The sequence below is a fragment of the Caretta caretta genome, chromosome 4 (assembly GCF_965140235.1).
Source record: "Caretta caretta isolate rCarCar2 chromosome 4, rCarCar1.hap1, whole genome shotgun sequence".
Lineage (NCBI taxonomy): Eukaryota > Metazoa > Chordata > Testudines > Cheloniidae > Caretta > Caretta caretta.
Genome location: NC_134209.1, coordinates 82,936,979 through 82,961,577, shown reverse-complemented (window position 1 = coordinate 82,961,577; position 24,599 = coordinate 82,936,979). Strand labels below are relative to the sequence as shown.

General features: G+C 41.6%; 2 protein-coding genes across 3 annotated transcripts in view; one reads left to right on the top strand and one right to left on the bottom strand.

The window, feature by feature from the left end:
* SCRG1 (stimulator of chondrogenesis 1) overlaps window positions 1-2,528 on the top strand; it is a 35,521-nt gene extending 32,993 nt beyond the window's left edge. For both annotated transcript variants that reach the window (XM_048847733.2, XM_048847732.2), the window contains exon 3: window positions 1,792-2,528. In XM_048847733.2, coding sequence (XP_048703690.1) covers window positions 1,792-1,846 — 55 coding nt within the window. In that variant the 3' untranslated portion in view covers window positions 1,847-2,528. The remainder of the gene's footprint in view (window positions 1-1,791) is intronic.
* Window positions 2,529-5,372: 2,844 nt separating this feature from the next.
* Window positions 5,373-14,573, bottom strand: SAP30 (Sin3A associated protein 30). Its single transcript, XM_048847731.2, has 4 exons — window positions 13,717-14,573; window positions 11,544-11,666; window positions 8,235-8,333; window positions 5,373-5,693 (listed from the first exon to the last, which is right to left on the bottom strand). Exons 1-4 carry the CDS (start codon window positions 14,029-14,031, stop codon window positions 5,571-5,573), a joined length of 660 nt encoding a protein of 219 aa, XP_048703688.1. The 5' UTR covers window positions 14,032-14,573; the 3' UTR covers window positions 5,373-5,570.
* Between the last annotated feature and the right edge of the window lie 10,026 nt (window positions 14,574-24,599).

The window sequence follows — 24,599 nt, the reverse complement described above, 5'->3', positions numbered from 1 at the left end:
TTAATTGAAAAGGATTCAGGGGTCACCTTAAAACCCCAACACTTCCCCCACCTCTACTTGTAGTGTTATAGACAATGTTGAACATTAACAATGAAGGATAGTGACAAATACTCTCAATGTTCGTTAGCAGAGCATGTTGGAAAAACTGTAGTGGAACAATTCAGTCAAAAGCTAAATGATTTGTGAAATCATGTCAATTTCACCAAAATTATATTTCAGGGAAAAATTCTGACAAATGTCCAAACATTTTTGGAATGAAACATTTTATTTGTTTTTTTTTAATTACTTCATTTCAAAATCTTTGTTTTTTATACTATATAATAAAAATTTTAAAAAATGGAAACAATTTTTCCCCTGAATTTGCTTTGGGAGAATGTCACCATTTTCAGATTTCTCCCCCAATTCTGAATGAAGCCAAATTTCAAAATCACAGAATTTCCATCCTTCACTCAGCTCTATTCATTAGGTTTATAATGGCATATTTTTCCCTATACTACTAGTATCCAATTTCATTCCTTTGTAAGAGTACTTCCTAACAAATATTTAATTATTTCATTCAACGTTAAAGGCCATACCCTTTTCTCCACGTGCTCTAGGACAGTGGTTCTCAAACTTTTGTACTGGTGACCCCTTTCACACAGCAAGCCTCTGAGTGCAACCCCCCCTTATAAATTAAAAACATGTTTTTATATATTTTACACCATTATAAATGCTGGATGCAAAGCGGGTTTTGGGGTGGAGGCTGACAGCTTCTGACCCCCATGTAATAACCTCACAACCCCCTGAGGGGTCCTGACCCCCAGTTTGAGAACCCGTGCTCTAGGATAACTAAAACCTACAAAGAATAAAATCATATTAGGCTGGCCTTACTATGCCACAGTAACCTGGATGATCCCTGCACTGATCACCTGTATTTCTCAACTCACCCTCTCCTGAAATGTCCTAAAGAGGAGCTTTTCAGCATGCCTGAAGGGTTAATAAATCAGGCTATGTGGGAATGAATTCCAAAGTCACTCTGCCAGCAACCTACTTCCTTTTAAACTAGGGGGCATGGTTTAACAGCAACTTTCATAAATAAATAAGAGCAACTTTTCATATTTTCCATTCTCTCCAAAATCACTGCAGGTACCTAGATAAGGCACAGTATTTGCTTGCTGACTCACCATAAGTCTTCAAAATCTTAGATAAAGAAAGAAAAGGAGTACTAGTGGCACCTTAGAGACTAACCAATTTATCTGAGCATAAGCTTTCGTGAGCTACAGCTCGCTTCATCGGATGCTGTAGCTCACGAAAGCTTATGCTGAAATAAATTGGTTAGTCTCTAAGGTGCCACTAGTACTCCTTTTCTTTTTGCAAATACAGACTAACACGGCTGCTACTCTGAAACCTTAGATAAAGAAAACTTTTACTAGACTACAATACAAAAGATACCACAAAAGACCCCACCTTGGAGCTCAGTACAAGCCTCACTTAACTGTATATGTGCACATTTCCTATGCATCTTTTTTAGAATTTATCTCACTAAAACTGAAATTATGCCACTGGGGTGAAATCCTAGCCCCACTGTGGTGCCTGGGAGTTTTGCCATTGACTTTAGTTGAGCTAGGATTTCCACCCATCAGCAGTTTAGTTTCTACTGACACTGAAGCGTGTGCACTTCTTCAGGTTTGTATTTTTATTTTTTTTAAAACATACACAAAAACAGCAAAGCAGTTGTAGATGGGTTTCATTTTAGAACTTATGATAAGGTTATCATAAATTACAACTGAAATACCTGATAATTTCTTTCAGAGGTATTTTCTTTGGACCAAAGATCTCTTTCGTGATCCCTTGCAACAATCAATGATGAGCATCATGTGTCCCAGTGAGAAGACACACACAGGACGTCACAACAGGAGATTAACGATGTTGTCACAGAAAATCTATTCCTTTCTACAGCACTAGAGTGCAGAGCCTTAATGTACCAAGTAGTATATGTTTCCCTGTCTATATATAGAAGAAACCATGTTTTGAAGATTTAATGGTAAAGCTCTCCTTTCCAACTTAGTAACAACATTTGTTTTCATTAGAAGGATTTAAGAAGAGGGGTGCAGTAGAACCTCTTTAATTCACTGTGCTGAACTGCCAACCCAGACAGTCTCATAAAAGATCTGGTGGTGTCATTCCATCTCTCACAGATTAAGGGTCAAATTCTCAGCTGCTATAAGGCAGTATAGCACCTCACTACACTATTTTACACCCATTGAGGCCTTTAGTCGCAGTTCACTGTACTGAAGTTTCATATCAATAAGTCTTCATTACTTTCACAAAAAGTAACTGAAATCAGTGGGAGCTACTCTATGTTCAGCACTTTTGAAAATCTGGTCACTTATTTAGGTGCCTAAATAAGGTTTGAGGACCCTAACTTTTTACATCTATTTTTGAAAATCTTGGTCTAAAAAGCTTGTTAATCCTTTTGAGGTCAATAGCAAGACTCCCATTAGCTTTCATGGAAACACAACTGGACTCTAAATTCACAAAATACAGTTATCCATGTACACCTATGCTAGTTTAATGAAAGCTGTTTGCGATAAGTATTAAACATTTATTTTCATTAACATATGGTAATTCCTAGAGCTACCAAGTTAATCATATGGAAAAGTGTGAAAATATCTAGTGCAAAATATAAAACTTTAATATAGTTCTCTTGTGCTATTCTTTTTCAATGACACTTTCTGCAGTAGTCATTTTATGAAAATTACATAGGCAATAGCGAATTTTTTAATGCTAATAGACAACCATACTTCACTTACATGACAACTTTGTATCAAATACAAAATATGTTCAGAAACTTTGCCATCTATAATGGTTGGATGATTGTATTCTTGTATGTTGGTAATCTTGTACCTAGTGGGTCAGTGTTTGCTGGACTATATGCAAATGATAATAAATGTGTATTCAATTAATCAATTATGCATATTAAGTGACTTGCACCAAATAGTTGTACAATGACCAGCTGCAGGACAGATGCAATTTTTTTTTAGAAAGTCTCAGTTTACCTGTCCCTCATTCACTGGTTTTCCCAGCGCCTGATCAAACTATGCAAAAAAGAGAAGCCCTGAGCAGAGTTCAGAGACAACAAACCGTTAAGAATCTCAGCAGATGCAAATGAGACCTGCTGAAACCTAGGGATGGCTGAAAAGCTTGAAGCCCTGTCCTGCCATCTATCAGCAAGGTGTGGAGAGACAAGATCTCTCCTTTCTCTTCCAGGTTCTACCTGAATTACACTATGCTTGCCTCTGCTGCTCACAACTTTCCAAAGCAGTAGCAGCAAAACTGACAATTGTCACTGTCACATCTTCATACAGCATTCTGAATGTGGCAGTAAAATTTACCACTTCTGTAAAATTCACCAAATTCCTTCTTCTACTGCTGGTTGGGGAAGGCTCTGCAAGCTGCAGATTCAAAAAGACAGCACCACATCCTCTCTCATGCAGGAGGTTATAATTGCCACAGTATTAAGAGCCAGAAACAATGTTTTATTTTTTAAGAACAGAAGCTTAAGCCTGGAAGTTTAGCTTCTGTCAAAACTTAGGCTTTTGGCTCCCTCTTGCACCAAGGAAAGTTTCCACTCACCCCTGTCAAGTACCAAAGAAGATATTTCAAACCTTGTCGTGTGTAACATGATTAAGATGCAATAGAACAGGGTTTCTCAGACTTTTGTAGTGGTGACCCCTTTCACATAGCAAGCCTCTGAGTGCGACCCCCTATACATTAAAACTATTTTTTTTATATATTTAACACCATTATAAATGCTGGAGGCAAAGCGGGGTTTGGGGTGGAGGCTGACAACTCACAACCCCCCATGTAATAACCTCGCAACCCCTTGATCCCCAGTTTGAGAACCCCTGCAATAGAAGCTTAAATACATCCACATTTTGGGCATCCTACTTACTATCTTACTGAATTTAACTTACTCTATTTCCATCAGTAGGATGGTGCCACTTAACGTAATACTTCGTTTTCAAAGCACTTTACAAACATTACAATGCAATCAATGCACACATTAGAAGAGAAGGTCCACGATTGAATTCAGGCAAATAGCTATGTCTGGTTGTACAGTGCTGGCTGAAGTTTGATCAAGAGAGTGTGAAAATGTATGGGACATTGCAAATGCAAAAGAAATTCCGTCACTGATAATTACTGGGAAAACAGGCAGTTTGAGCATGGGGATTATTTCCATCAATGAAGGGCTACAGGTAAGGAGAAACCAAAGAACCACACAGCAATAAAAGCAAGTTTTAGAGGACAGCGAGAACCTGATAAACCATCACATCTAGCAGCATGTGGGACAGGGTAAACAACGATAATATTACTTTCACACATTTTTCTTAAAGTGAAGGTAGCTCATCATTGAAGTAATGTTCAGAGTTTTATATCAATCATGCCTCACTGAACATAGAGAGATGCTGCATTCTTAGTTTTAAGATGCCATCTCACTTGTTTCTCCTCACAGCTCAGAAGACAAAGCAGAAAATTGCACATCATCCAGAATTTCATTGTTCTGGTAAGGGTTCAGTGGAACTACAGGAGGTTTTGTGTTGTATCATAGCTGTCACACGGCATGTTGTAAACTTTACTAAAATATATACATTTAGATGCAAGTGCTATAGGTAAAGGTAAAAATTCTTTAAATTAATGATCTGTATGCATTTTCCAGCTGTGAGTTAATGCAGACTTCACCTGAGCAAAACACAGCATGTTTATTAAACAATATTGAAACAGAGCATGAGTTCCGCAGCCGTCCTTTCTCCAATGCAATTTCCAGGTAGCAGCATATGTAGATCAATAGAGAATCATTGTTCAAAGCAACAGAAGTTTTCCATAATAAATGGTGATAGTCTTTCCATCTTCTTGTGGATATCTGAGCACTAAATAGCTACCATCTTTTTTATAGTAGCATGATGGTCCTGAGGCTTAGCAGTGCATATCCCAGAAGTGAGGAAACAAGAGATCTCAAAAAAACTCTGTTAAGATCTTTGCATACCAGAATTCTAAAAGAAAATACAAGTGCAGCCATTTATACTTATGATTTATAACAACTACAAGAGTCACTGCTATTCAGGAAGCCCAGAGCAATTCTATTATGGCCCTTCAATTTGGAGCAACTATGTTTAGAATTTATCAGAGCTAAATTTTACACTATATAAAACCATGTTGTAGTGTGATGATTTCAAAACACATTTCACACTCTAATCTTTAGCATACTTCTATAATTAAAAAAATACAATGAATATTTTTAATAACTTTAAATATATGTAGGCAAAACCCAAACTATTATTAGGTACAAATAACTCACTAAATAAATTACAAACACACATGAACACTTGAGCAACAGTATCAATAATATTTATTTAAAATACTTTTGCTGTGGAAATCTCATTTTAGAGGAGGTTGTTTTTCAGAGAGTCAGCAAGACCATGAAAAATAAAATCAGAGAAGTTCTCTGAAAAAAGTTACAAAGAAAGCATCTGCATGTCAAAAACAGTCTTTAGATCTGCAACTTGAGTATTAGTCCCATTTTTTCCATCCTAGTGAACACCACTGTCCATCTTTAGATCTGGTTTGTTCTTGTCATTCTTCACGGAGTAGATGAAATATGTTAAGGTATCCTTTTCATTCACTGGAATAGTCCTAAAATGGCAACCAATTATCTATAAAGAGAAAGTTTAAGGAAATTAAATAGCCATTTGGTTACATACAAATCAACAAGTTCACATTTCCTAGATAATGGAACTAAAATTCAGAATTAAACACAAACTTGACATCTATTCCTTTTTTAAAGATTTGATCAAACAAATCAATACTAGCAGGGGTGAAGATATTTGCCTCCATCCAACAGTCTGGATCACACAAGGATTAGACAGTGTATCATTTCAATACTCTAAAGTGTGAATTGCAGTAGATGGACCCAATCCAGTGAAATCCATGGCTTTCTCAGCTACACAAGCTGACCTTTCAGAAGAGAGGTAAGAGTCCACAAAAGGTACTTAGGAGTGTGTACAGTGCTTGAGTGTAGAATATAATAGAAATGGGAAGTCCCGGATCATTATTATATTGGAAAGGCCCTGCATTTGATCATTTTTGGAGGGGTAGAAGAACTTGTCCCTGGGTTTTTTAACCTGATTATAAAGAGGAAGACATGTAATAACTGAGCAGTCAGCAAGGGTGAAGTTCAGCTTTGGTCACGGCCCTTTAAACTGGTCAAATCTTTCTAAAAGGCTCCTACCTCACTTAACTGCTTTTGAATTTTTTTTTACCCTTTATGAAAATAAGACTGTTGGTTACAAGATGTATCTAAGTAGGGAGCAGGGGTAGTACCTGAAACAATTCCCCCTACCAGTTACTGTGGATTTGTAATATCACTCTCTCCCTTGTTGCTGTGCAAAATGCCCATACATGCTGGGGAGGAAGAGGAGAAAATGACTACACAAAGTTTAGTGAAAGGCACAAAGTAAACCAAAAAAATCCCTCTCAATCTCTTTTAGTTACAGTAATCTCAACAGTTACTTGTGAAGACAGTAAATTAACCATTTGGAAAGGTGATGTTTTTTAAGTGACAGTGTACCTTTAAAAGTTCAATTCTAACTGACTGACTAAAGCATCTATACTGCATTAGGACATCTGGTGACTCAATGAACATGCTCAGAATTTCCTGGCATCATTCCCAAGAACCAAGTTTGCTATAAAACGGTGATCAACTGGGGAGGTCACAGATGACACCTCTGGAAAGAAGGTAGCTCTAAAACATTGAATCTGGCACTTCATGGCCACTGGAAAAGCAACAAAAGCTAGTTGTAGCCCCCACTGTTCTACCCAGAAGTCTGGCAAAAATGAACAGTACAAGCTGGTTGTAGACTAGCCAGAATTTTATAGTAGCCTACAGTTTTATTCTTCCTTTATAAAGTATTTTATAATATGCAACTAAATCAGCACACACTCTTAAGTTTCCATTTTTATTTTGAAAAAGCCATTTGTGGCTTATTTCAAGTCACATTTCTGCCAATTTAATAAGTGCTCAAACCTTGTCTTAAGTCGCATACAAAGAGAATAATATACAGTAATTTTAAACTCATACTTGCAGTTGCAAAAGTGTTGGCAACATACTGTTCTTTTACAGACCAGCCTCTTGCATACATTTACGAATTTTGGCTTTAATCCACACTGATTAGTGGAGAGATCTACAAAATGCTTACACACAAATGCAATTCACCATAACATTTCATAAAACTAGACAACACAATGAAGATTCAGATAGCATTTTAACAGAGGACCATCAATTTTCAGAAGTAGTATTTAAATTAACATTCCAGATCTGTGTGTTTGCAATGCAAAATGGAGTCCCTTTTTTTCCCCTAAAGTAAAGGCTGTGCCACATTTTAAACTATTTGTTTTGACTAGAATACTGATCTCTTACCAAGTAAATTATATTTTCAGAAGACCAAAATTTGCAAACATGCTAGCATTCTGTTGTGCTTACAGATATTTCAGTATTTGTGTGGCTCTTAGTTTTGCAAGTTTCCGCACTTATAAGAAGAGACATGAAATCGGATGCCCAGATCTCTCATTGTTACTATTACTTGTACCCATATTTCTATTAATTGTACTTTTAAACTATACTAGAACTTTACTGCAAAAATAACAGAATAACTTAATTCTGCCTTTAGCTGCAAAGCAGCAGTGTCATTGAAGCCTATAGTTTTGCAGTGAGGTAACTGAGTGTAGATTTAGGCCCATTGTTTGTCTTAAGCTACATGTTTCTGAATAGCAATGTTGCGATTCTATAAACTACTTCGGGATTCTTTCAGAGTATATACGTATAAACCCGACTTCCTTCCTCTAACCTGAGCTTTTACTTTTGACTTTCTTTCTTAACTAGAGTGCTCTTGGCTCAGGAATTGGGGACAGAAAGACCAGATCATGGAGGAGAAATTAGATAAGTAACTTCATTTTATTTTCAGAAAATCCAATCCACATGTTCTCTTTATGCAAAGAGAAGAGTTTGTGGAGCAGGATACAATCTAATTATAATGCAGTGGTATATTAACTATGGCAATGATAGATAACATTTATAAGTTGACTAAAGACAAGAATATATGTTACTTATGCTAATATGTTGGTAATGATCACATTTTCCAGAGCCACAAGTAACAGTAAATTACATTGTCAGCTACAGAACAGACATTCATACATACTTCAACAAGCTGTGCTTTGTTAAGTCCTGGTCTGGTCTGTAACTTGAAGTGTCTTTTGTACCTTCGAAGTGTGTTTACTTGTAACTGATATAAGTCAACCTAGAAAGGAAGAAAAAGATCATTAAAGTTAGCATGTATCTTTAGCTGGGCTAAAGAGAGGATTAATTTGTTATTAATTGTAATGTACTTATGATTTAAAAGGTGAAGTATCTTGCCTCTACACAGCCACAATGTAGGAGTTATGCGCATAGCCAGAGTCCCACAGAACTACTGTCCATCAGGGGTTAGAATCTCCTTAAGTCCTACATTTCATAATATAGGATATAAATACCCACATCTCAGCCCAGTGCTCCCCCAGTTTCTCTGTTCCCAAAAGGTTTATTTAAGGGCACCATCTGGAGAACAAACATCACTATTAAGAAACCCCTTTTTCCTCTTTCCTGATTTGATCACCCTACAGCCCCACTGTAGGAGATGAACTAGCAGTGACATCCCCGAGAAGATGGTTTGACTGAGAAGACCTGCCAGGTGAACAGTGATTGCAACACTGCCCTCCCAAAACCAACATCTTGATGTCCTGAGAATTGAGAAGGGATTAACTTAATACTATGAAGCAACCTTAATGATAGTTTTTAGGCTAAGTCGGTGAGCTACTGCACACTTGGAAACCTGGCCAAGCTTGGAATGGTGCCAGCCCCATAGCTCCTCCATAACCAAAGAATGGTGAAGAGGTGTGTCATTTGCCCTGTCATCCCAGAATCAGATGCCTATGTGTTATATCTAGGGCCTTACCAAATTCACGGCCATGAAAAACGCATCATGGACCATGAAATCTGGTCTCCCCATGTGAAATCTGGTCTTGTGTGCTTTTACCCTATACTATACAGATTTCACAGGGGAGACCAGCGTTTCTCAAACTGGGGGTCCTGACCCAAAAGGGAGTTGCAAAGGGGTCACAAGATTATTTGGGGGGGGGGGGGGGGTCACAGTATTACCACCCTTACTGCTGTGCTGCCTTCAGAGCTGGGCGGCCGGAGAGCAGCAGCTATTGGCCGAATGCCCAGCTCTGCAGGCAGCAGTGCAGAAGTAAGGGCTGCAATACCGTACCATGCCATCCCTGCTTCTGCAGTGCTGCTGGCGGTGGCTCTGCCTTCAGAGCTGGGCTTCCGGCCAGCAGCTGCTGCTCTCCAGCTGCCCAGCTCTGAAGGCAGTCGTTGCCAGCAGCAGTGCAGAAGGGCAGTAGTACCACAATTCCCCCCTACAATAACCTTGTGACTCCCCCACAACTCCTTTTTGGATCAGGACCCCTACAATTACAACACCATGAAATTTCAGATTTAAATATCTGAAATAATGAAATTTACAATTTTTAATAACCTATGACCATGAAATTGACCAAAATGGACCATGAATTTGGTAGGGCCTTAGTTACATCTGATTTGTCTAGGGGAGTCCCGTTCCTCAAACCAGTATTTGATTTGAGAAGCCTTTACTCCATCAGAGTAGAAAGGCAGATTAAGCTTTCCATAAGATTCCAGAAGTTAGCAGTGCTGGGGATACCTTTTCCATCAGTGAGAATGTGCAGAAGCCACTTCAAAGAACTACTGATCCTGGGAACTCAGATAGAGGCCAAGGCATCCTTGGAGGACCCTTCCGCTTCTTCGAAGGAGACCTTGATCTCATATTCAAGAGGCCACTGATGCAACAAGTGGAAGAACATACAGCCACACACATCTAAGATGCATGATACCCATATGGAGGAAAACCTGGGTAAGAAACTCTGGTGTTATCAAGACTTGACAACTGAGGCTCTTCAAATGTGTTCCTGAGCTAGGCTTCTTCTGGAAGTGCAGCTGCAGCAGTCTGGCAAGTGACTTGCTTTTTATGATCCAGAGAAATCCATAGCATGAGATCAGTTGCACCAAGAAATGCAGATCCCACAGGAAAAAAAACAAAACAAAAAACCCAGCATTGATATACTCAGAAACTATGGTTCCAAAAGCACTGTGGTGTCATCAATGTGGTACAGGAGTGTGGATAGAAAAGTAATTTTAGATAAAATCTTCTATTAACTGATGAATGGATCTTACAAGGAAGAGAAACAGGACGCAGCAAAAATGACTATTCTGAGACGACTGACAGCCCCTCCATCAGAGCCTTCAAAAGGGAGCTGCCCTCTTCCAGTCTAAGATTTTTGCACTAAGGGAAATTTAGTGGCCATACTACTAATGCCTGGAGACACTTTGGGTATGTCTACACTGCTATTAAATACCTGCGGATGAACCACGTCAGCTCACTTGCGGTTGTGGGGCTCGGGCTACGGGCTGTTTAATTGCAGTACAGATGTTGGGGCCTGGGCTGGATCCTGGCCTCTGGGACTCTCCCCTGAGCCTGAATGTCTACATGGCAATTAAACAGCCCTGTTTAAGTCAGGGCCAGCCACAGGGGTTTAATTGCAGTATGGACATATGGATTGCCAACAACACTTGAAGGAGCAAGTTCTGAAGTAAAGTGCTTTTGGGGGCCTTTTGGAGAAAATCTCACAGGCATCACAGCCTCCAGCTGAGTGCCCTTTCCCAGGTAATGCCCATCTGAAATGAAGAACACAGCAGGTCAAGATGAACACCTTTTAAACTCCATTTTCCTACATTAATCTGCCATCTCCTGCAATGCAGCCCCTACCAAAAACTGATACAAAAGCTAAAAAACTACAAATATTGAACTATGTCTTTCAAGTTCACTACACCCTACTAGAACTACTAATTATGTAATGCTAATATGATGGAGGAATTGAAAGGATTGCTCTGTGACCCTTCTGGCAGAACAGAGAGAGGCATTGGGAGACAGTTGAGGTGTTTATACTCTCAGTCTATGAAATGTTAGGAATCATGTGAATTAAGTGTGCACTCTAACAACCAATTCCTACTCAAAAATTGTTCTGCTACTGCATGGGTAAGCGCATGCCTCCCCCACTGGGAATCTGTGGAGAAAATGTCATGAAGGAGGAACCTTTATCAAAGTTAAAATTGGTATATAACTCCAACTTTCCTTTCTGGGAAAAATACTGTGTGTAAAACAAAATGAAAATGTATCGATCAATTAAATTATATATGTTAATATCTTTGAATATATAATTATATCACAATTGATAAAGAAACATTAAAATGAAACATATTAATGAAGTGAGTGAAACAGGAGCTCTCCCACCCCTTGAACAAATTAACATTGGAAAAAATTGCAGTAACACAGACTTGGTAGCAATTAAGAACAAGCTTTACATGACAATAGCCAGGACAACTATTCAGCTACCTCTGGAGTGTCGATGTCTTGCACTGGTGAGTCACCATCATCATCACTGCCTTTTCTCTTTCTTCTGTTTCGCACACTCTGAATTAAGTTTTTGTGGAAGTCACAAATATAAAGATGTCTTGCCTAAAAAAGTAGCAATGCATGTTTTAAACACAAATCCACACTAGTCTAACATCCAGGAAATACATGATACTGCAAACTACATGCTGCAGTAATTTACCCTGAAGTATATCCATCAAGAGGTTTTCGTAACATTAACTATGAGTTTAAGAATTCTGTTTCTACCAGAACCCACAAGACAAAAGTTGGGATGCTATAACTTACTGCATCCCATTTGGCCTAGAAAACCCCTTGTATCACTGTACTGCTGCAGTGAGCCAATTCAAAATTAGTATTAACAGGCTGTAGAGAAAGCCAAGTACAGCCCTCTTAGGTTACTCATCAGAATGCAGGGAATGGGGTATGAAAATTACTTTGAAGTTCTGTTAAATGGACAAAAAAGCAAGACTTCAGCTGTCTCACTTCACAGCTCTCTTCCTAGGTTTTACTTCCACCATCCATGAAAAGTCATTGTAAATAAAGTACATACACATCAATTTTTTAAAAATGTCCTTTTTCTAGGAATCAGCTCATTTTGAGATGAAGGGCCAGTAGTTAGGTGCCTAAAAACCGGAAAAAAATCTGGCAAGAAGTTATTTTATAGAGGAAATGTATATAAACACAGAGGGCTACTATGCACCAGTAGCTCCCACTGGCTTCAACTGGAGCTGTGGGTGCACAGGGTGGGGGTGGAAATCAAGCACGTAGAAAGTTAAATTTGGGATGATAAAAACAAATTGGAGGCCTAAATGAAGTTTCTTTAAACGTATAAACTGAAACATTGGAGTCCTAAGCTTTTCCTTTTGTTAATGCAAAAAGAGTTTTCTTTGCCCATTTAGAGTTCGCTTAAGTTTACCTCACAAGAGCGCTCTCATAAACCATGATTCAAAGAGAAAGCTCACAACCCTCAACAGAAGCACAAATAGAAATTGGCAATCATTTTTCCCAAACAACAGGAGTTTACACAATCTCTTGAAGGTGGTAACTGTAACAAGCATATTAGAAGCCCCTCTTTGGGCCAGCATCCCCTAACACTTCTGCTGTGTCAATTAAATCGCCAAATACTCGTGAATTTCTCTTCTGAAGAAACAAGTATTCATTAGGGAAGGAAGCCGGCAGACATTTGCTCTGCAGATTAACACTGCTCCGAATCTTAGAAATGTATCTGCTACCAAAGGGTGTTTCTTTCTCAGCAGACTGGGGAAGGGAGACAAGGGCTCGTCCTGCCTGCGCAGTGACACAAGCTTGTGGCGATTTCTTGTACAGACAGAGGAGCACTACGAAAAGCCTGATGGCTGCCAAGCGGAAGACACCGTGGCAAAGAGAGACGCGCAGCAGTACAACACGCGGCGGAGCGGCCAAGTCTGCTGCCCTCACTTGAGTCAGCCACACAAACATGTAGAGAGTCCCTGCTCTGGAAGGGTGGCGGAGGGGACGTGCAGCCCCTCGGTTTCCCTGCAGTCGAGGGGCACCCGGACAAACAGCCTCCCTCTGGAATGCCACCCTGACTTTTCCGGAGGGAGAAGAAGGGAGGAGGAAGAAAGAGCAGCAGCCTTTCCCCCCATCACACTGAGCAGAAGCAGTTGAAGCTTCACTCACTCTTCCAGCGTCAGCCGACCGTACCAAGGGCAAAGCCCAGCACAGTTTAACATAGAAGCTGCTGCCTCAAGTCTCACAGTCGCTGGGGCGGGGAAGGGGGAAGTAGTTTAAGCCTTTGTGGGGGCGACTCTTGAGGCCGGAGTAAGGCTGCGGGGAGCGATTGTGCAGTGCGTCCTGCGCGGAGAGCTGCAACGCGGCGCCTCAGACACATTGTCCCGTGAATAGCGACAACAAAAGCCCCAAGGCGCTTCCCCGGTAGCCCCACCAGCCCCGGGTCTCCTTGCCTTGGGGGCGCTCGGGGCCAGTGACCCCGCAGGACTAGCCGTGACCACCTGCCACGATGAGAGCGCACTGCAGGGAGAGAGGGGACTCACTCACCGGCCGGCCCTGACTGCCCCTCACGCTCGCCCCCGGGCATCCTCCTCTGCCCCAGAGGCGCGCAGCGGGCTTGGGGAGGGGGTTTCACGTCACTTACGCTCTTGTCCAGCTCGATCTTCACCTTCTTCTGTGAGATGCTCTTCTGGATCCTCTTGCTGAAGCTGGCGTTGCCGGCGGCCCGGCTGCACCTCTCACCTTCCTCGCGCAGGCAGCACAGCTGCCCAGCCCCAGGGCCGGCAGCACCGGGGGGGCCCGCAGAACCGGCGGTGGTACCTGCGGCAGCGCCGGGACCTAATCCCAGCGCCGGCACCTCCACGGTGGCGGCTGCATTGGCCACAACAGCAGCAACGACGGTGGTGGTGGCGGCATCCCCCCCCCTCTGGGTCACCTCCTCCGGGGCGAACCCGTTCATTGCTCCAGCAGCGTCCCGATCCCGGCAGAGGAAGCTACCGACCCGCCCGGGCTCCTCGCCCGCCTGCGCCGCCCCTTTGTCCGGCAGAGGAGCAGAATCCGTCCCTGCCGCCCGGACTGAATCAAACTTCCCCGCTGTCTATGCGCTTGGCTGCAAGGGAGGGATTTAAACCTGCCCCATCAGCAGCCGCCCCTGAGAGAGGCAGCGTCCCCTGCAGGGGGCACGATCCTCCCCTTAAGGGTCACCTCCGCCCCCCGGCAGACAGAGCCCCTACAACAGGGGGCACAACCCCTCTCCCAAGGGCAAACCAGGGCTCCTTCAAGGGGCGCAGCGAGATCCCCGCTCGGCCCCCTTCTACTCGAGTCGGGAAGCGAGGCTGCTGGGGGATTCCCTGTGGCGGCCAAGCGCCTCACTCTGTAAAAGCCACGTCCATCGCCCGGGTCACCCCGCTTCCTCCTTCCCCCACTGTCATGTGGGGACTTTTCAGCTGTTTCCTATGTAACAACAGCGGCGCCCAGCTTGCGGCACCGCTCCGCAATGCGCATGCGGGCTCCCGCCTCAGGGGGCTCATGGGAGCTGTAGTTTCTATCATTGCAGCGTAGGCAAGGGCGGGGAGGGGTGAAAAACTACAGCTCCCGAAATGCACCGCGCGAGCAGGGCTGGCGGCGGGCCTTGAGGGCCGCTGTAGAAGTTTATGAGTCTGCTCCTCCCCCACACTCCAAATTGAATAGGGGCGGGGCGAGGTTGGTAACTGCGTTCTCCTCCTCCTCAGTCCCCGTGAGGAGGGGGCGGGAGGCGGCCCAGCGCAGCGGTAGGCCCTGCTCCTAGTCTGCTTCCTCATTCAAAGACTGGCCGTAGAGCAGCAGCCGTTAAGATTTGAAATACGTCTGTGTGGCAGAAGCTGAACCGCTCGCGCCCTCCCCCGCCCTTCCTGTAAAGCCAATTCTCAGCGCCGCTGGCTGAGCCTAGCCCCTTGTTCCCTGCCCGGGGCTGCGTCCCCAAGCGCCGCTGCTGCTAGGGCGGCTCGGCCTAGGCTGGCAGGCCCCATCTCTGCCCGTGGTTTTCGCTTGCGGGCGGAGGTGAAGTGTGCACGGCGGGTTATTGCGGGGGGTGGGGAAATGACCCACGGCGGCTGCCGCTTGGTCCCATCAAGCAACAGGCAACTTGTCCTCGGGGCGCGTCTCTTCACCTCCCCGCGCCGAAGGCGTGTTCCTGGCGCGCCCCGGCCATGTTGGCACGCGGGCGCCTGAGTGGGCTGCCGAGCTCCCTGCTGTGTGCGCGGTGACCAGCTCCCTCCTCCGCTACCGTGTGGAAAGGGGCTCGCTCCAGAGGCAGCCCCTGCAGCTCCCCTGCTCGGAGCTGCCCAAGGAGAAGGCAGGAGAGCTTTTGTCTCCCAAAAGACACCGCAGTGCACTGGCGGGCCAGTTCAGCGGCGCACAAAGCAACTGCAGGCTCGAGAGTGGGATGCAGCATCTCGGCTTTCTGTTTCTCAGCGCGGTTTCCTCTAGTCGTGGCATCGCGCACAGCTCGCACCTCGTCTTCACCGAGGGGTCGCGCGCCAGGCAGGTTTTTAGAACTTCTTTCTGCAAAACCTTTCCCCCCAACCTAGCTTCCTCTCTCCTTTTTTTCGCTCCAGTTCTCTGTGTTCACCCCTTAAACGCAGAGGGCTGGTTTAGACGGTGGTGGTAGAACTCAGGAAGTTGCAGTGTCACCTCTTCAAATGAGAGCAAGTTGACAGCGCTACACTTAGCCTATGATTTTGCCTGCGTTGACTGAGAATAATTGATCCTTGCTCTTTGTTACTGATAGCTTTAAACTAGATGTAAGTGTAGTTAATTTAAAAAGCAATTTAAGGAATACGGGTTAATGGGGTTTTTATAATTAAAAAGGACAGTAAAGAAGACTTTAACAACAAACTTAGTCCATTTCTTGGCCTGTAATTTTCCTAGATCTCCCTTGTTGGTAGTAGGACATTTATATCGCAGTAACAGTTTTTTCTATCAGTAACTAGTTTCTCTTTCCAGAACTTAGTTAAATTTAATTTTTCTGCTCAGTGAATTGTCAAGCACAATGGAGAGGTCAAAATTCAAAACTGACTTCAAAAGAGGGAACAATTAAAATAGAGGTAATGAGCAGTAAGGGTGAAAGCACTTGTTCAGAACAAATCTAGTATCAAAACTGTACAGAAGTACAAAAAAGGTTAATTAACATAAGCATATATAATAGTTCAGTTTTCCCTGGCTGAGGGATAGAGTGAAGAGCCAGACTTTGACCTATCGTTTTTCTTCATGTGTTTGCACAGCCCATGGTAATGAGTTTCCCCCTCAAATAAATGGGGATTTATATTGACCATAGTCAAAGAAGTGAGTTTAGTCACTGAAATATTCATTCAGTTGTATTAATTACAGATTATTCAATAGTTACTGAATCAAAACAGAGTGACTGAGAGGTTAGAGAGTGATTTGAGGAGACAGGCCCTGTGTACACTACAATTCTGAGTCAGGAAACCTGATTATAACTATTCCAATCTGTAGTGCAGATGGGATTTTAATCTGATTCTGTAACCTGGTATTACAGTACATGGTTAAGGTCCCACCTACACTGGAATTTGAAATTCTTGTAATAATCACATAACTGAAATTCTGTTGGGCATGTAGACATGTCAATAACATGGAAGGGATGTGTCAAAGACTAAAGGAGAGTTAATAGTAGTTAGGAAGCTATGGCCTAGTCCAAGGGTGGGCAAACTTTTTGGCCTGAGGGCCACATCTGGGTGGGGAAATTGCATGCAGGGCCAGGGCAGGGGGTTGGGGATCCAGATCCGGACTGTAGGCTGTAGTTTGCCCACCCCTGGTCTAGTCAGTCTAGTGGACTGATCTAAGGCTGGGAGTCAAGAGACCTGGGCTTTATTCTATACTTCTATTCTATACTCTGCCACTGTATGGACTTAAGCAAGTCAGTTAACTTTTCTGTGCAGCAGTTAGCCCATCTTTAAAATGGGGATAATAAAAGGTTACATTAGTAAAGAAGTTTGAACACTGAAAGCCCCTCATTAAAGAAAAAAAAAAGTAGGAATGTGTAGCGTAGCAAGCATATCTTAATAAGGATATGGGTGGGTTCCAGGCATCCTCCCGTAGCAAATTTTGGAATACTAATTGCAATTGCCTGCATTTTAGACTCTGTTCAACGATAAGTGGCCAATATGCCATGGTGCTGAACTCATTTGTTCCATGAGCATGGAGAGGTTTAATCAAGTTCAACTTTGGTTGAGGGTAATACTCTCTGATACCTGTTCTCAGACATGGTGGAAAAATCAAATCTAGACATAGTCATTATTACTCTGCATAGTTTTGCCTGTGTTAATTGCCAAACCATATTTGAAACTGATTTAGCTGTAACAATGTTTAAAGTTACTTCAACTTGGAGTCCCAATCCTGCAGTAAGCTCCATATGGCTGGACTCATGAGCCTGCATGGAGCTCACTTAGGTGTGACCCTCAACCGAATACTATTATACAAAAGCCACCTAAGCAAGATAGCTGCAAAAATCAAGACATGCAACAACCTTCTCAGCAAACTGTCTGGTTCTTTATGGGGAGCAGGTGCTCAAACACGAAGAACCTCAGCCCTTGCAGTCTTGTATTTAGTAACAGAATACTGTGCGCCAATATGTACACACACCAAACTTGTTGACGTGCAACTCAACAATGCGCATCATCACAGGAACTCTCCAACCAACTCATCTTCCATGACTTCCAGTTCTGAGCCACATTGCTCCCCCTTACAGCAGGAGGGAGATTGCAGCTGGTGAGCTGCTTGAGAAGGTATGTTCAATGACCTTTTTAACCCACCAGCTACACGTCTTTCCTTGCAACACCATGGTGGGTGAGGCTGCCACGAAAGGATGTGACAACAGAGTCCCTGTGGCGGAAGACTGGTGCTTAACACCAGCCAGTTCCTCATCATAGACCTTGCTGCTCACCTTCCAGCTTCGACCTGCTACATGGTTAATGGGTCCTTCTTAACTGATTCCAACCTGGGCAAGGACTCTATGCAGCCAACCAGCACTGTTGGGGTCTTTGAGACAATCTACACTGCAACTGTGATGCAGATCAAATGGTATACATTGTCGAGGAATGCCCGCTAACCAAATTCAGTGGTGGTTTCCGAAAGCGCCAGTTGGCCACTAAGAACGCTATTGCTTGGCTTTGTGAATGCACAAATGCTAAATAAATCAGTGGAGCTCACTGCAGGATCATGGCTTTGGTTTTCAAACATTTCAAAGTTTAGCATAGTGTCCAGAGGGATTCCATTAGATAAAAGTTGGTCCAAGATTAAGATTTTATAAAATTATAATCTTTTGCAATACTTGAGACCAATAGTAATATTTCCATGTAATTTAAAAAACTCCAGTAGAATTTTTTTTAAATAAACATTCTTAGCAAAATTTACATCTCAAACACTGCAGCAATCTGCTAATGCATAGAAATTGAATAGAAAGGTGAGTGAACTGGATGATCCTGATTGGACAGTTCACTGTTCACAGATGCACCTGCACCACGCCCCTCTGAGTTCAGTGTTGTTCTGCAGGGCAGCAGGGGCAAGGTGAGTTGCAGGGCTGAGTCTTAAGGTATCATTGCTATTACAGGCAAGGAAATTTGTTTTTGTAAAAATATATTATTTTTGACCTGTCAGGATACCCTTTTAAACAACCTTTTTTAGGTTTGGGAATGTTCATTCTTTGGATGCCCACTCATACATTATGTGGTACCTAAAAGGTGCCACAGAATGTTACTGGAGGTGAAACCGGTCTATTGGAGAGTGGTTAGGGTAGGAAGGGAAGTTTATTTTTGCATATATTATTTATTGCATTTGTTTTATTTTCTAGTATTGAGATTATAAAATTGATTTTTTTTAAACCCACTCCAAATATGTAAAAAGAAAAAAAGTGCAGGGTCCAGTGGTGATCTGTGGTAACTGACATAACAGCATTGCGTGGCTGTAGTCTAATCTTAATGGAATTGGAAACCAAAAAGTAAGTTTATAGACTGAATTTCCTTTTGATGTAGGGCATTCAGTACCTACCACTTAATATTTTAAAACTACTTCAGCAAAAGCTAAGTGCCATCCCTTCTGTGTCATCACATTTCCTTCCTTCTTCCCATCCCACCCCTCCTCAATGAGCTCACCTTCCTCCAAATTTTGAGCCCTGATCTTTCTCCCAAGTGAAACTCTGTTTAAGCATAGGGCCCAATCCCCAAGGTGAAAATACCTTTAGCACTTGTATATACACAGTTTTTGTGCCATTTTAACTATACTGGTTTCAAACCTATATAGTGAAAGCTGTACAACCTTCCAGTGTGAAAAACTTAGCATATACAGGTTTCAGAGTAGCAGCCGTGTTAGTCTGTATCAGCAAAAAGAAAAGGAGGACTTGTGGCACCTTAGAGACTAACAAAATTTATTTGAGTATAAGCTTTCGTGAGCTACAGCTCGCTTCATCGGATGCATGCAGGGGAAAATACAGTGGGGAGATTTATATACACAGAGAACATGAAACAATGGGTGTTACAGTGTGTATGGTAACAAGAGTGATCGGGTAAGGTGAGCTATTACCAGCAGGAGAGCGGGGGCGGGGAGGGGGGACTTTTTGTAGTGATGATCAAGGTGGGCCATTTCCAGCAGTTGACAAGAACGTGTGAGGAACAGTGGCGGGGAGGGGGGAATAAACATGGGGAAATAGTTTTACTAAGGCTTGAATAAAGACTGGGAGTGGATGTGTCATTACACAAAGTAAACTATTTCCCCATGTTTATTTTCCCCCCTCCCCCCCACTGTTCCTCACATGTTCTTGTCAACTGCTGGAAATGGCCCACCTTGATTATCACTACAAAAAGTCCCCGCCCCCACTCTCCTGCTGGTAATAGCTCACCTTACCTGATCACTCTTGTTACAGTGTGTATGGTTTCAGAGTAACAGCCGTGTTAGTCTGTATTCGCAAAAAGAAAAGGAGTACTTGTGGCACCTTAGAGACTAACCAATTTATTTGAGCATGAGCTTTCGTGAGCTACAGCTCACTTCATCAGATGCATACCGTGGAAACTGCAGCAGACTTTATATATACACAGAGAATATGAAACAATACCTCCTCCCACCCCACTGTCCTGCTGGTAAATTGGTTAGTCTCTAAGGTGCCACAAGTACTCCTTTTCTTTTTAGTGTGTATGGTAACACCCATTGTTTCATGTTCTCTGTGTATATAAATCTCCCCACTGTATTTTCCACTGCATGCATCCGATGAAGCGAGCTGTAGCTCACGAAAGCTTATACTCAAATAAATTTTGTTAGTCTCTAAGGTGCCACAAGTACTCCTTTTCTTTTTTAGCATATACAGGTGCAGATACCAGTATATCTTATTCATGTATAATTTAGCTCTTATTGTTAAAATAACCCACATCCTTATCTGAAATAGTTAAATTGTTACAATGAAAATGTGTTTAAACCAGGCCTTTGTGAGTGATCCAGTTGATCTGACGGGTTCCTTTTTGTTAGTCCTCTGCCTTATATTTTGTAGGTTAACAGTGTTTATGTAAGATATGGTTTTATTAAAAGATTTAAAGCTGTAAACGAGGTCCAAAAATAAACATTGTATTTTAAGAATAATCTAGGTGTTACAGGATTAAAACTGATAAGCCTGAGTACTGTAAAACCTTGGAAGATTTGTGTACATACTCATTACTATTTGTAGCAATTCAGTCTTTGAATGTGCCATTATATTTTGTCAAAACAGGCTCCAAGGTCCTTCTAGTAAATGGCTTCATTTTTATGTGCCGAGTAAAATAGTTATCAGTTGGTGTAAAAAAAAAAAAAAAAAAAAAGAGGAAATGTCACATGCAAGCAAAATAAGACTTTTCTCCTTTTATTCTTGTTTGGAAGACAATTGAATGCAAAAGTGTCACAATTAAATTTTGTATTAAACAATAAAGGATGATAAATTACTTGGCTTTATGAAGCAGACATAGAAGCTAAGGGGTGTATTTTCAAACATAACTCCACACACACATGTGGGCAAACCTCCAAATTTGCAAATAGTGTCCAGGCTAAATTTGATATATTCTCACCCGCAGAGCCTCCAAAGTGAAACATTACTTGATGCACATCCATTGATATTACAGTGCAGGATTTTGAGGTTACTATTTCAATGGTCATTTGCGTATCTGTTGTTTTCCTTGACATTTTGTTACATGTTGTTATGTTCATCCTAAGGCCGTGTAGAGTCACAGAAGAATACCAGAGAAGAATACTATTATCTGCATTGCTTTCAGTTACAGGAAAACACTAACTGGAGCATATAGTGAAAATACTACTCTAAGTTTTGTTATAGTAACACAATATAATTTGGCTGTAAATATTCAATATAAAGTACAACGAAGTCTCAGTCCAGCACTCTTATTTTTTTCATTCCTGCTCCCTTTTTTCAAAAAAGTTCTTCTCGCAGCTATCTTGCTAATAATGGAAACCCTAACATATCTTCCCAGCAAATATTTGCAGGTCTTGACTTGGATGCATTTTCAAACACTGCAAAAACCAGCTGTGCTTCACAAAATTTCGTTTAGCTGCCAATAATCTACAATGTGGATTTTGTTCTTTTGATACCAAGATAAATAAATTCACAATTGACACACTGTCCTTAGCTTACCCACTCTGGTTAGGTGTTTCCTCATACAAATGCATGACATCCCATCTTTGCAATTTTATCCTAGAGGTAACACAAAAAAAAAAAATGATGAATCTATGTACCTTCATGACATCTTGAAATGTAGATTTTCCTTGCCCAAAGTAAAGTGGGAAACTTTTGTATCCTTCAATGTAAGTATTACAGGATAAATTATAATTGCATTGCAGTAATTGAAATGATTGCATCTCTATATCTGATCGTACTCACACTGAAATTAATGGCAAATACCCATGGACTTCAACAGGAAGTCCATTCCCTTTTTCTGCCTAGGCATGGTAGAATTTATTAAGTATAGAGTATTAGATTTAGCAAATAATTTACTTAAAGGTAATTTAGGCCCCAAATTTAGGTTCTGTTTATGAAAAGCTTAACAAAACAATATTTGTTGAAATAGTTTCATGAATTTAAGATAAAGTGATTAAAATGGTTTGTTTGGGTTTAAGTATTTCTCTAGTGTTTTGCTGCAGTGGGAGTTCTGACTGAATAAGAGGTGCCACATTGGACCCTAATCCAAAGAGAATGACATGCAAAAAGTAATGTAATTTCTATAGAATTATTTTAGCTTTAATATTCTAATCTATAAGTAACTGATAAAGAAATTTGTCTTTTTAAAGTATGGTTTCTAATGTGATAACTTTTAAATGAAAGGGTTATGGGGGGGGGGGGGGAAAGGAGGATGATGGAAGGCTTTGCACATTTACGACAAAAGTCCAGAGTCCAATAATATTTAAGTAGCATTGATAGGGGACCATATCTTAATATGTTTGTTCAAGGCCTTCCTTTATTTTTTATGCTTTATATGATCTAAAGTGTCATCTCTTTATTAGCTACACAGAGTTGCCAATTTTCATGAGTCTTTTATGTGTTCTTAAAGCCTCACCTCGCATAGACAAGTGATTATGTGAGAGTCTCAGTTTTCTCCCTTTTTTTTAAGTAAGTTTCTAGCTCATGATTGCAAAGGAAAGCAGGGCCAAAGATTATGCCAACGGCTCAAAAACCAGAAAGCAAACAAAAAGAAATCCAACCGTTTATTGTTTTTTTTAAATGTCATCATTTTTAAGTTGATCTCTTGATTTTTGTATGCTTGAGTTAGTAATACTGTTATTATAGACCACAGGTTTGAGGCCTGGTCCTAGAAATCAGATCAGTGGGGCTCTGCATGGGCACAGAGATCCACCTACATGAATCTGTTCGTAGGATCAGGCCTTAGAAGGCTTTCAAATACATTTAAGGATATATATTTTGTATTTGTTATATATTAGCATAGCTAAAACAATAATGCAGCATTATACTCTTTTCTGTTATGTATATTTACTATTTGTGATGGACTTTTATCTTTACTGAATGTAGTCTTTACTATTACTATTTGGTAAAGGCTAATAAGGCAGTCATGGGTCCTGTGCCATCAATCATTAATATTTCCAAAGCCCTTTGAACATACAGTGTTGAGGTGCTAATTATCATCAATTCATAGCCAGGAAAATATCACCTAGTCTAAACCTATGAAACAGATAACACCTGATCCAACAATTAAAAAAACAACAACTATTCATCAAGACAGTTTCTCTTTTAAAGGTTTAAGTCCATGTTTGAAGGTTCACAGGCTGTAACAAAAATGTTTTTACATAACCTGAAAGGAAAAAGTCTTAGTTTGTGATACAATCTAGTTCTTTAATTATTGGGTAAAGATCCCTATCTCTTCAGAGGCCCTCCTTTCAGTCCCCTTCTTCTGGGTACCCAAGAACTGCATTATAGAGCTCCTTGTTTTTCTGCCAATTACATGATTGGACCCCTTTAACTCTACTTCATAACCCCTCTTTATACCTAGAGGCAAGCAAAGAGTTTATTCCCTACTTGCTGTGTTCAGCCAGGGCTTCTGCCCAATGTAACATACATGGTCGGATTCTCTTTGTGCAAGCCTGGCCCCTGTGGGCTGAGGATTAACCCTGAAGGAGTTAATTGCCACACTTGGTAAAGATTTTCCACCAGAGTCTTGGGGATAAGCTATGGATTGCTACCAAAGCTCCATAGTAACCCAGTAGGCAGTGGTTGTTAAGGCACTGTGATGAAAGTGTGCTCCCCTTGTTGGCCTGGCCACACCCTCTTCTCAGACAGCACTGCCACATTTCAGGCTGAATTGGCCCGTTGGAGCCATCCCAGCAGACAAGAGGTTCTAGGTACACTTCAGCTCCACAAACTCACCCTGATGGTCTTCTGCCTGGGGATCTCCAGCACCTGGTTTTATCTGGGCTACATATGGCTCACAGTGACCACAATATCAAGGGATGGTATTCTCAAAAGACCCTAAATCACTTAGGGTGCATAAGGCCCTTTGAAAGTCAAAGGGATTTGTACTCCTAGGCCACTTTGCTCCTTTTGAATATCTAATCCAAACTGTTTGTTGGGCTAGTTGTCAACCATTTGTTTTCACATGGAAGGGAGATGTTATATGTGATGTACAGTTTAAAAAAAATGAATTTATTATAAAAAAAATAGCTTCTCTACAGAGTGCTATGGACACAGAAGTTTTGGTTCTTTAAAACTGCCAATTCAGTTATTTTGCTGTAGTATATAGTACAGCAAAACAATATTAAAATTGTAAAGGAGTGTCACTTGCAGTGACCACTGATTTAATTTTTCCTCCTTCCACATAGAAGGTCAAGATGTCATTGGGCATTATAAGCTCAGTTCTAAGCTCCTTGAGATGGCAGGAAGCGATAACATAGCACAGACTGTACAGTCAGCCAGCGAGGGAGTGAGAATTGCACATCATTCTCAAATGCCCTCCTCTAACGACTGAAAGAGTGGCAAGGGTAGTGGCCAGAGGGAGA

What these genes read in the sequence shown, in the direction of transcription:
- SAP30 (XM_048847731.2), bottom strand. Translation starts at nt 14,031, where the DNA reads ATGAACGGGTTCGCCCCGGAGGAGGTGACCCAGAGGGGGGGGGATGCC. An exon ending in AGATCGAGCTGGACAAGAGC is followed by an intron (nt 11,667 to 13,716) that starts GTAAGTGACGTG and finishes CTACTTTTTTAG; the next exon opens with GCAAGACATCTTTATATTTG. An exon ending in ACAAAGCACAGCTTGTTGAA is followed by an intron (nt 5,694 to 8,234) that starts GTATGTATGAAT and finishes TTCTCTTTATAG; the next exon opens with ATAATTGGTTGCCATTTTAG.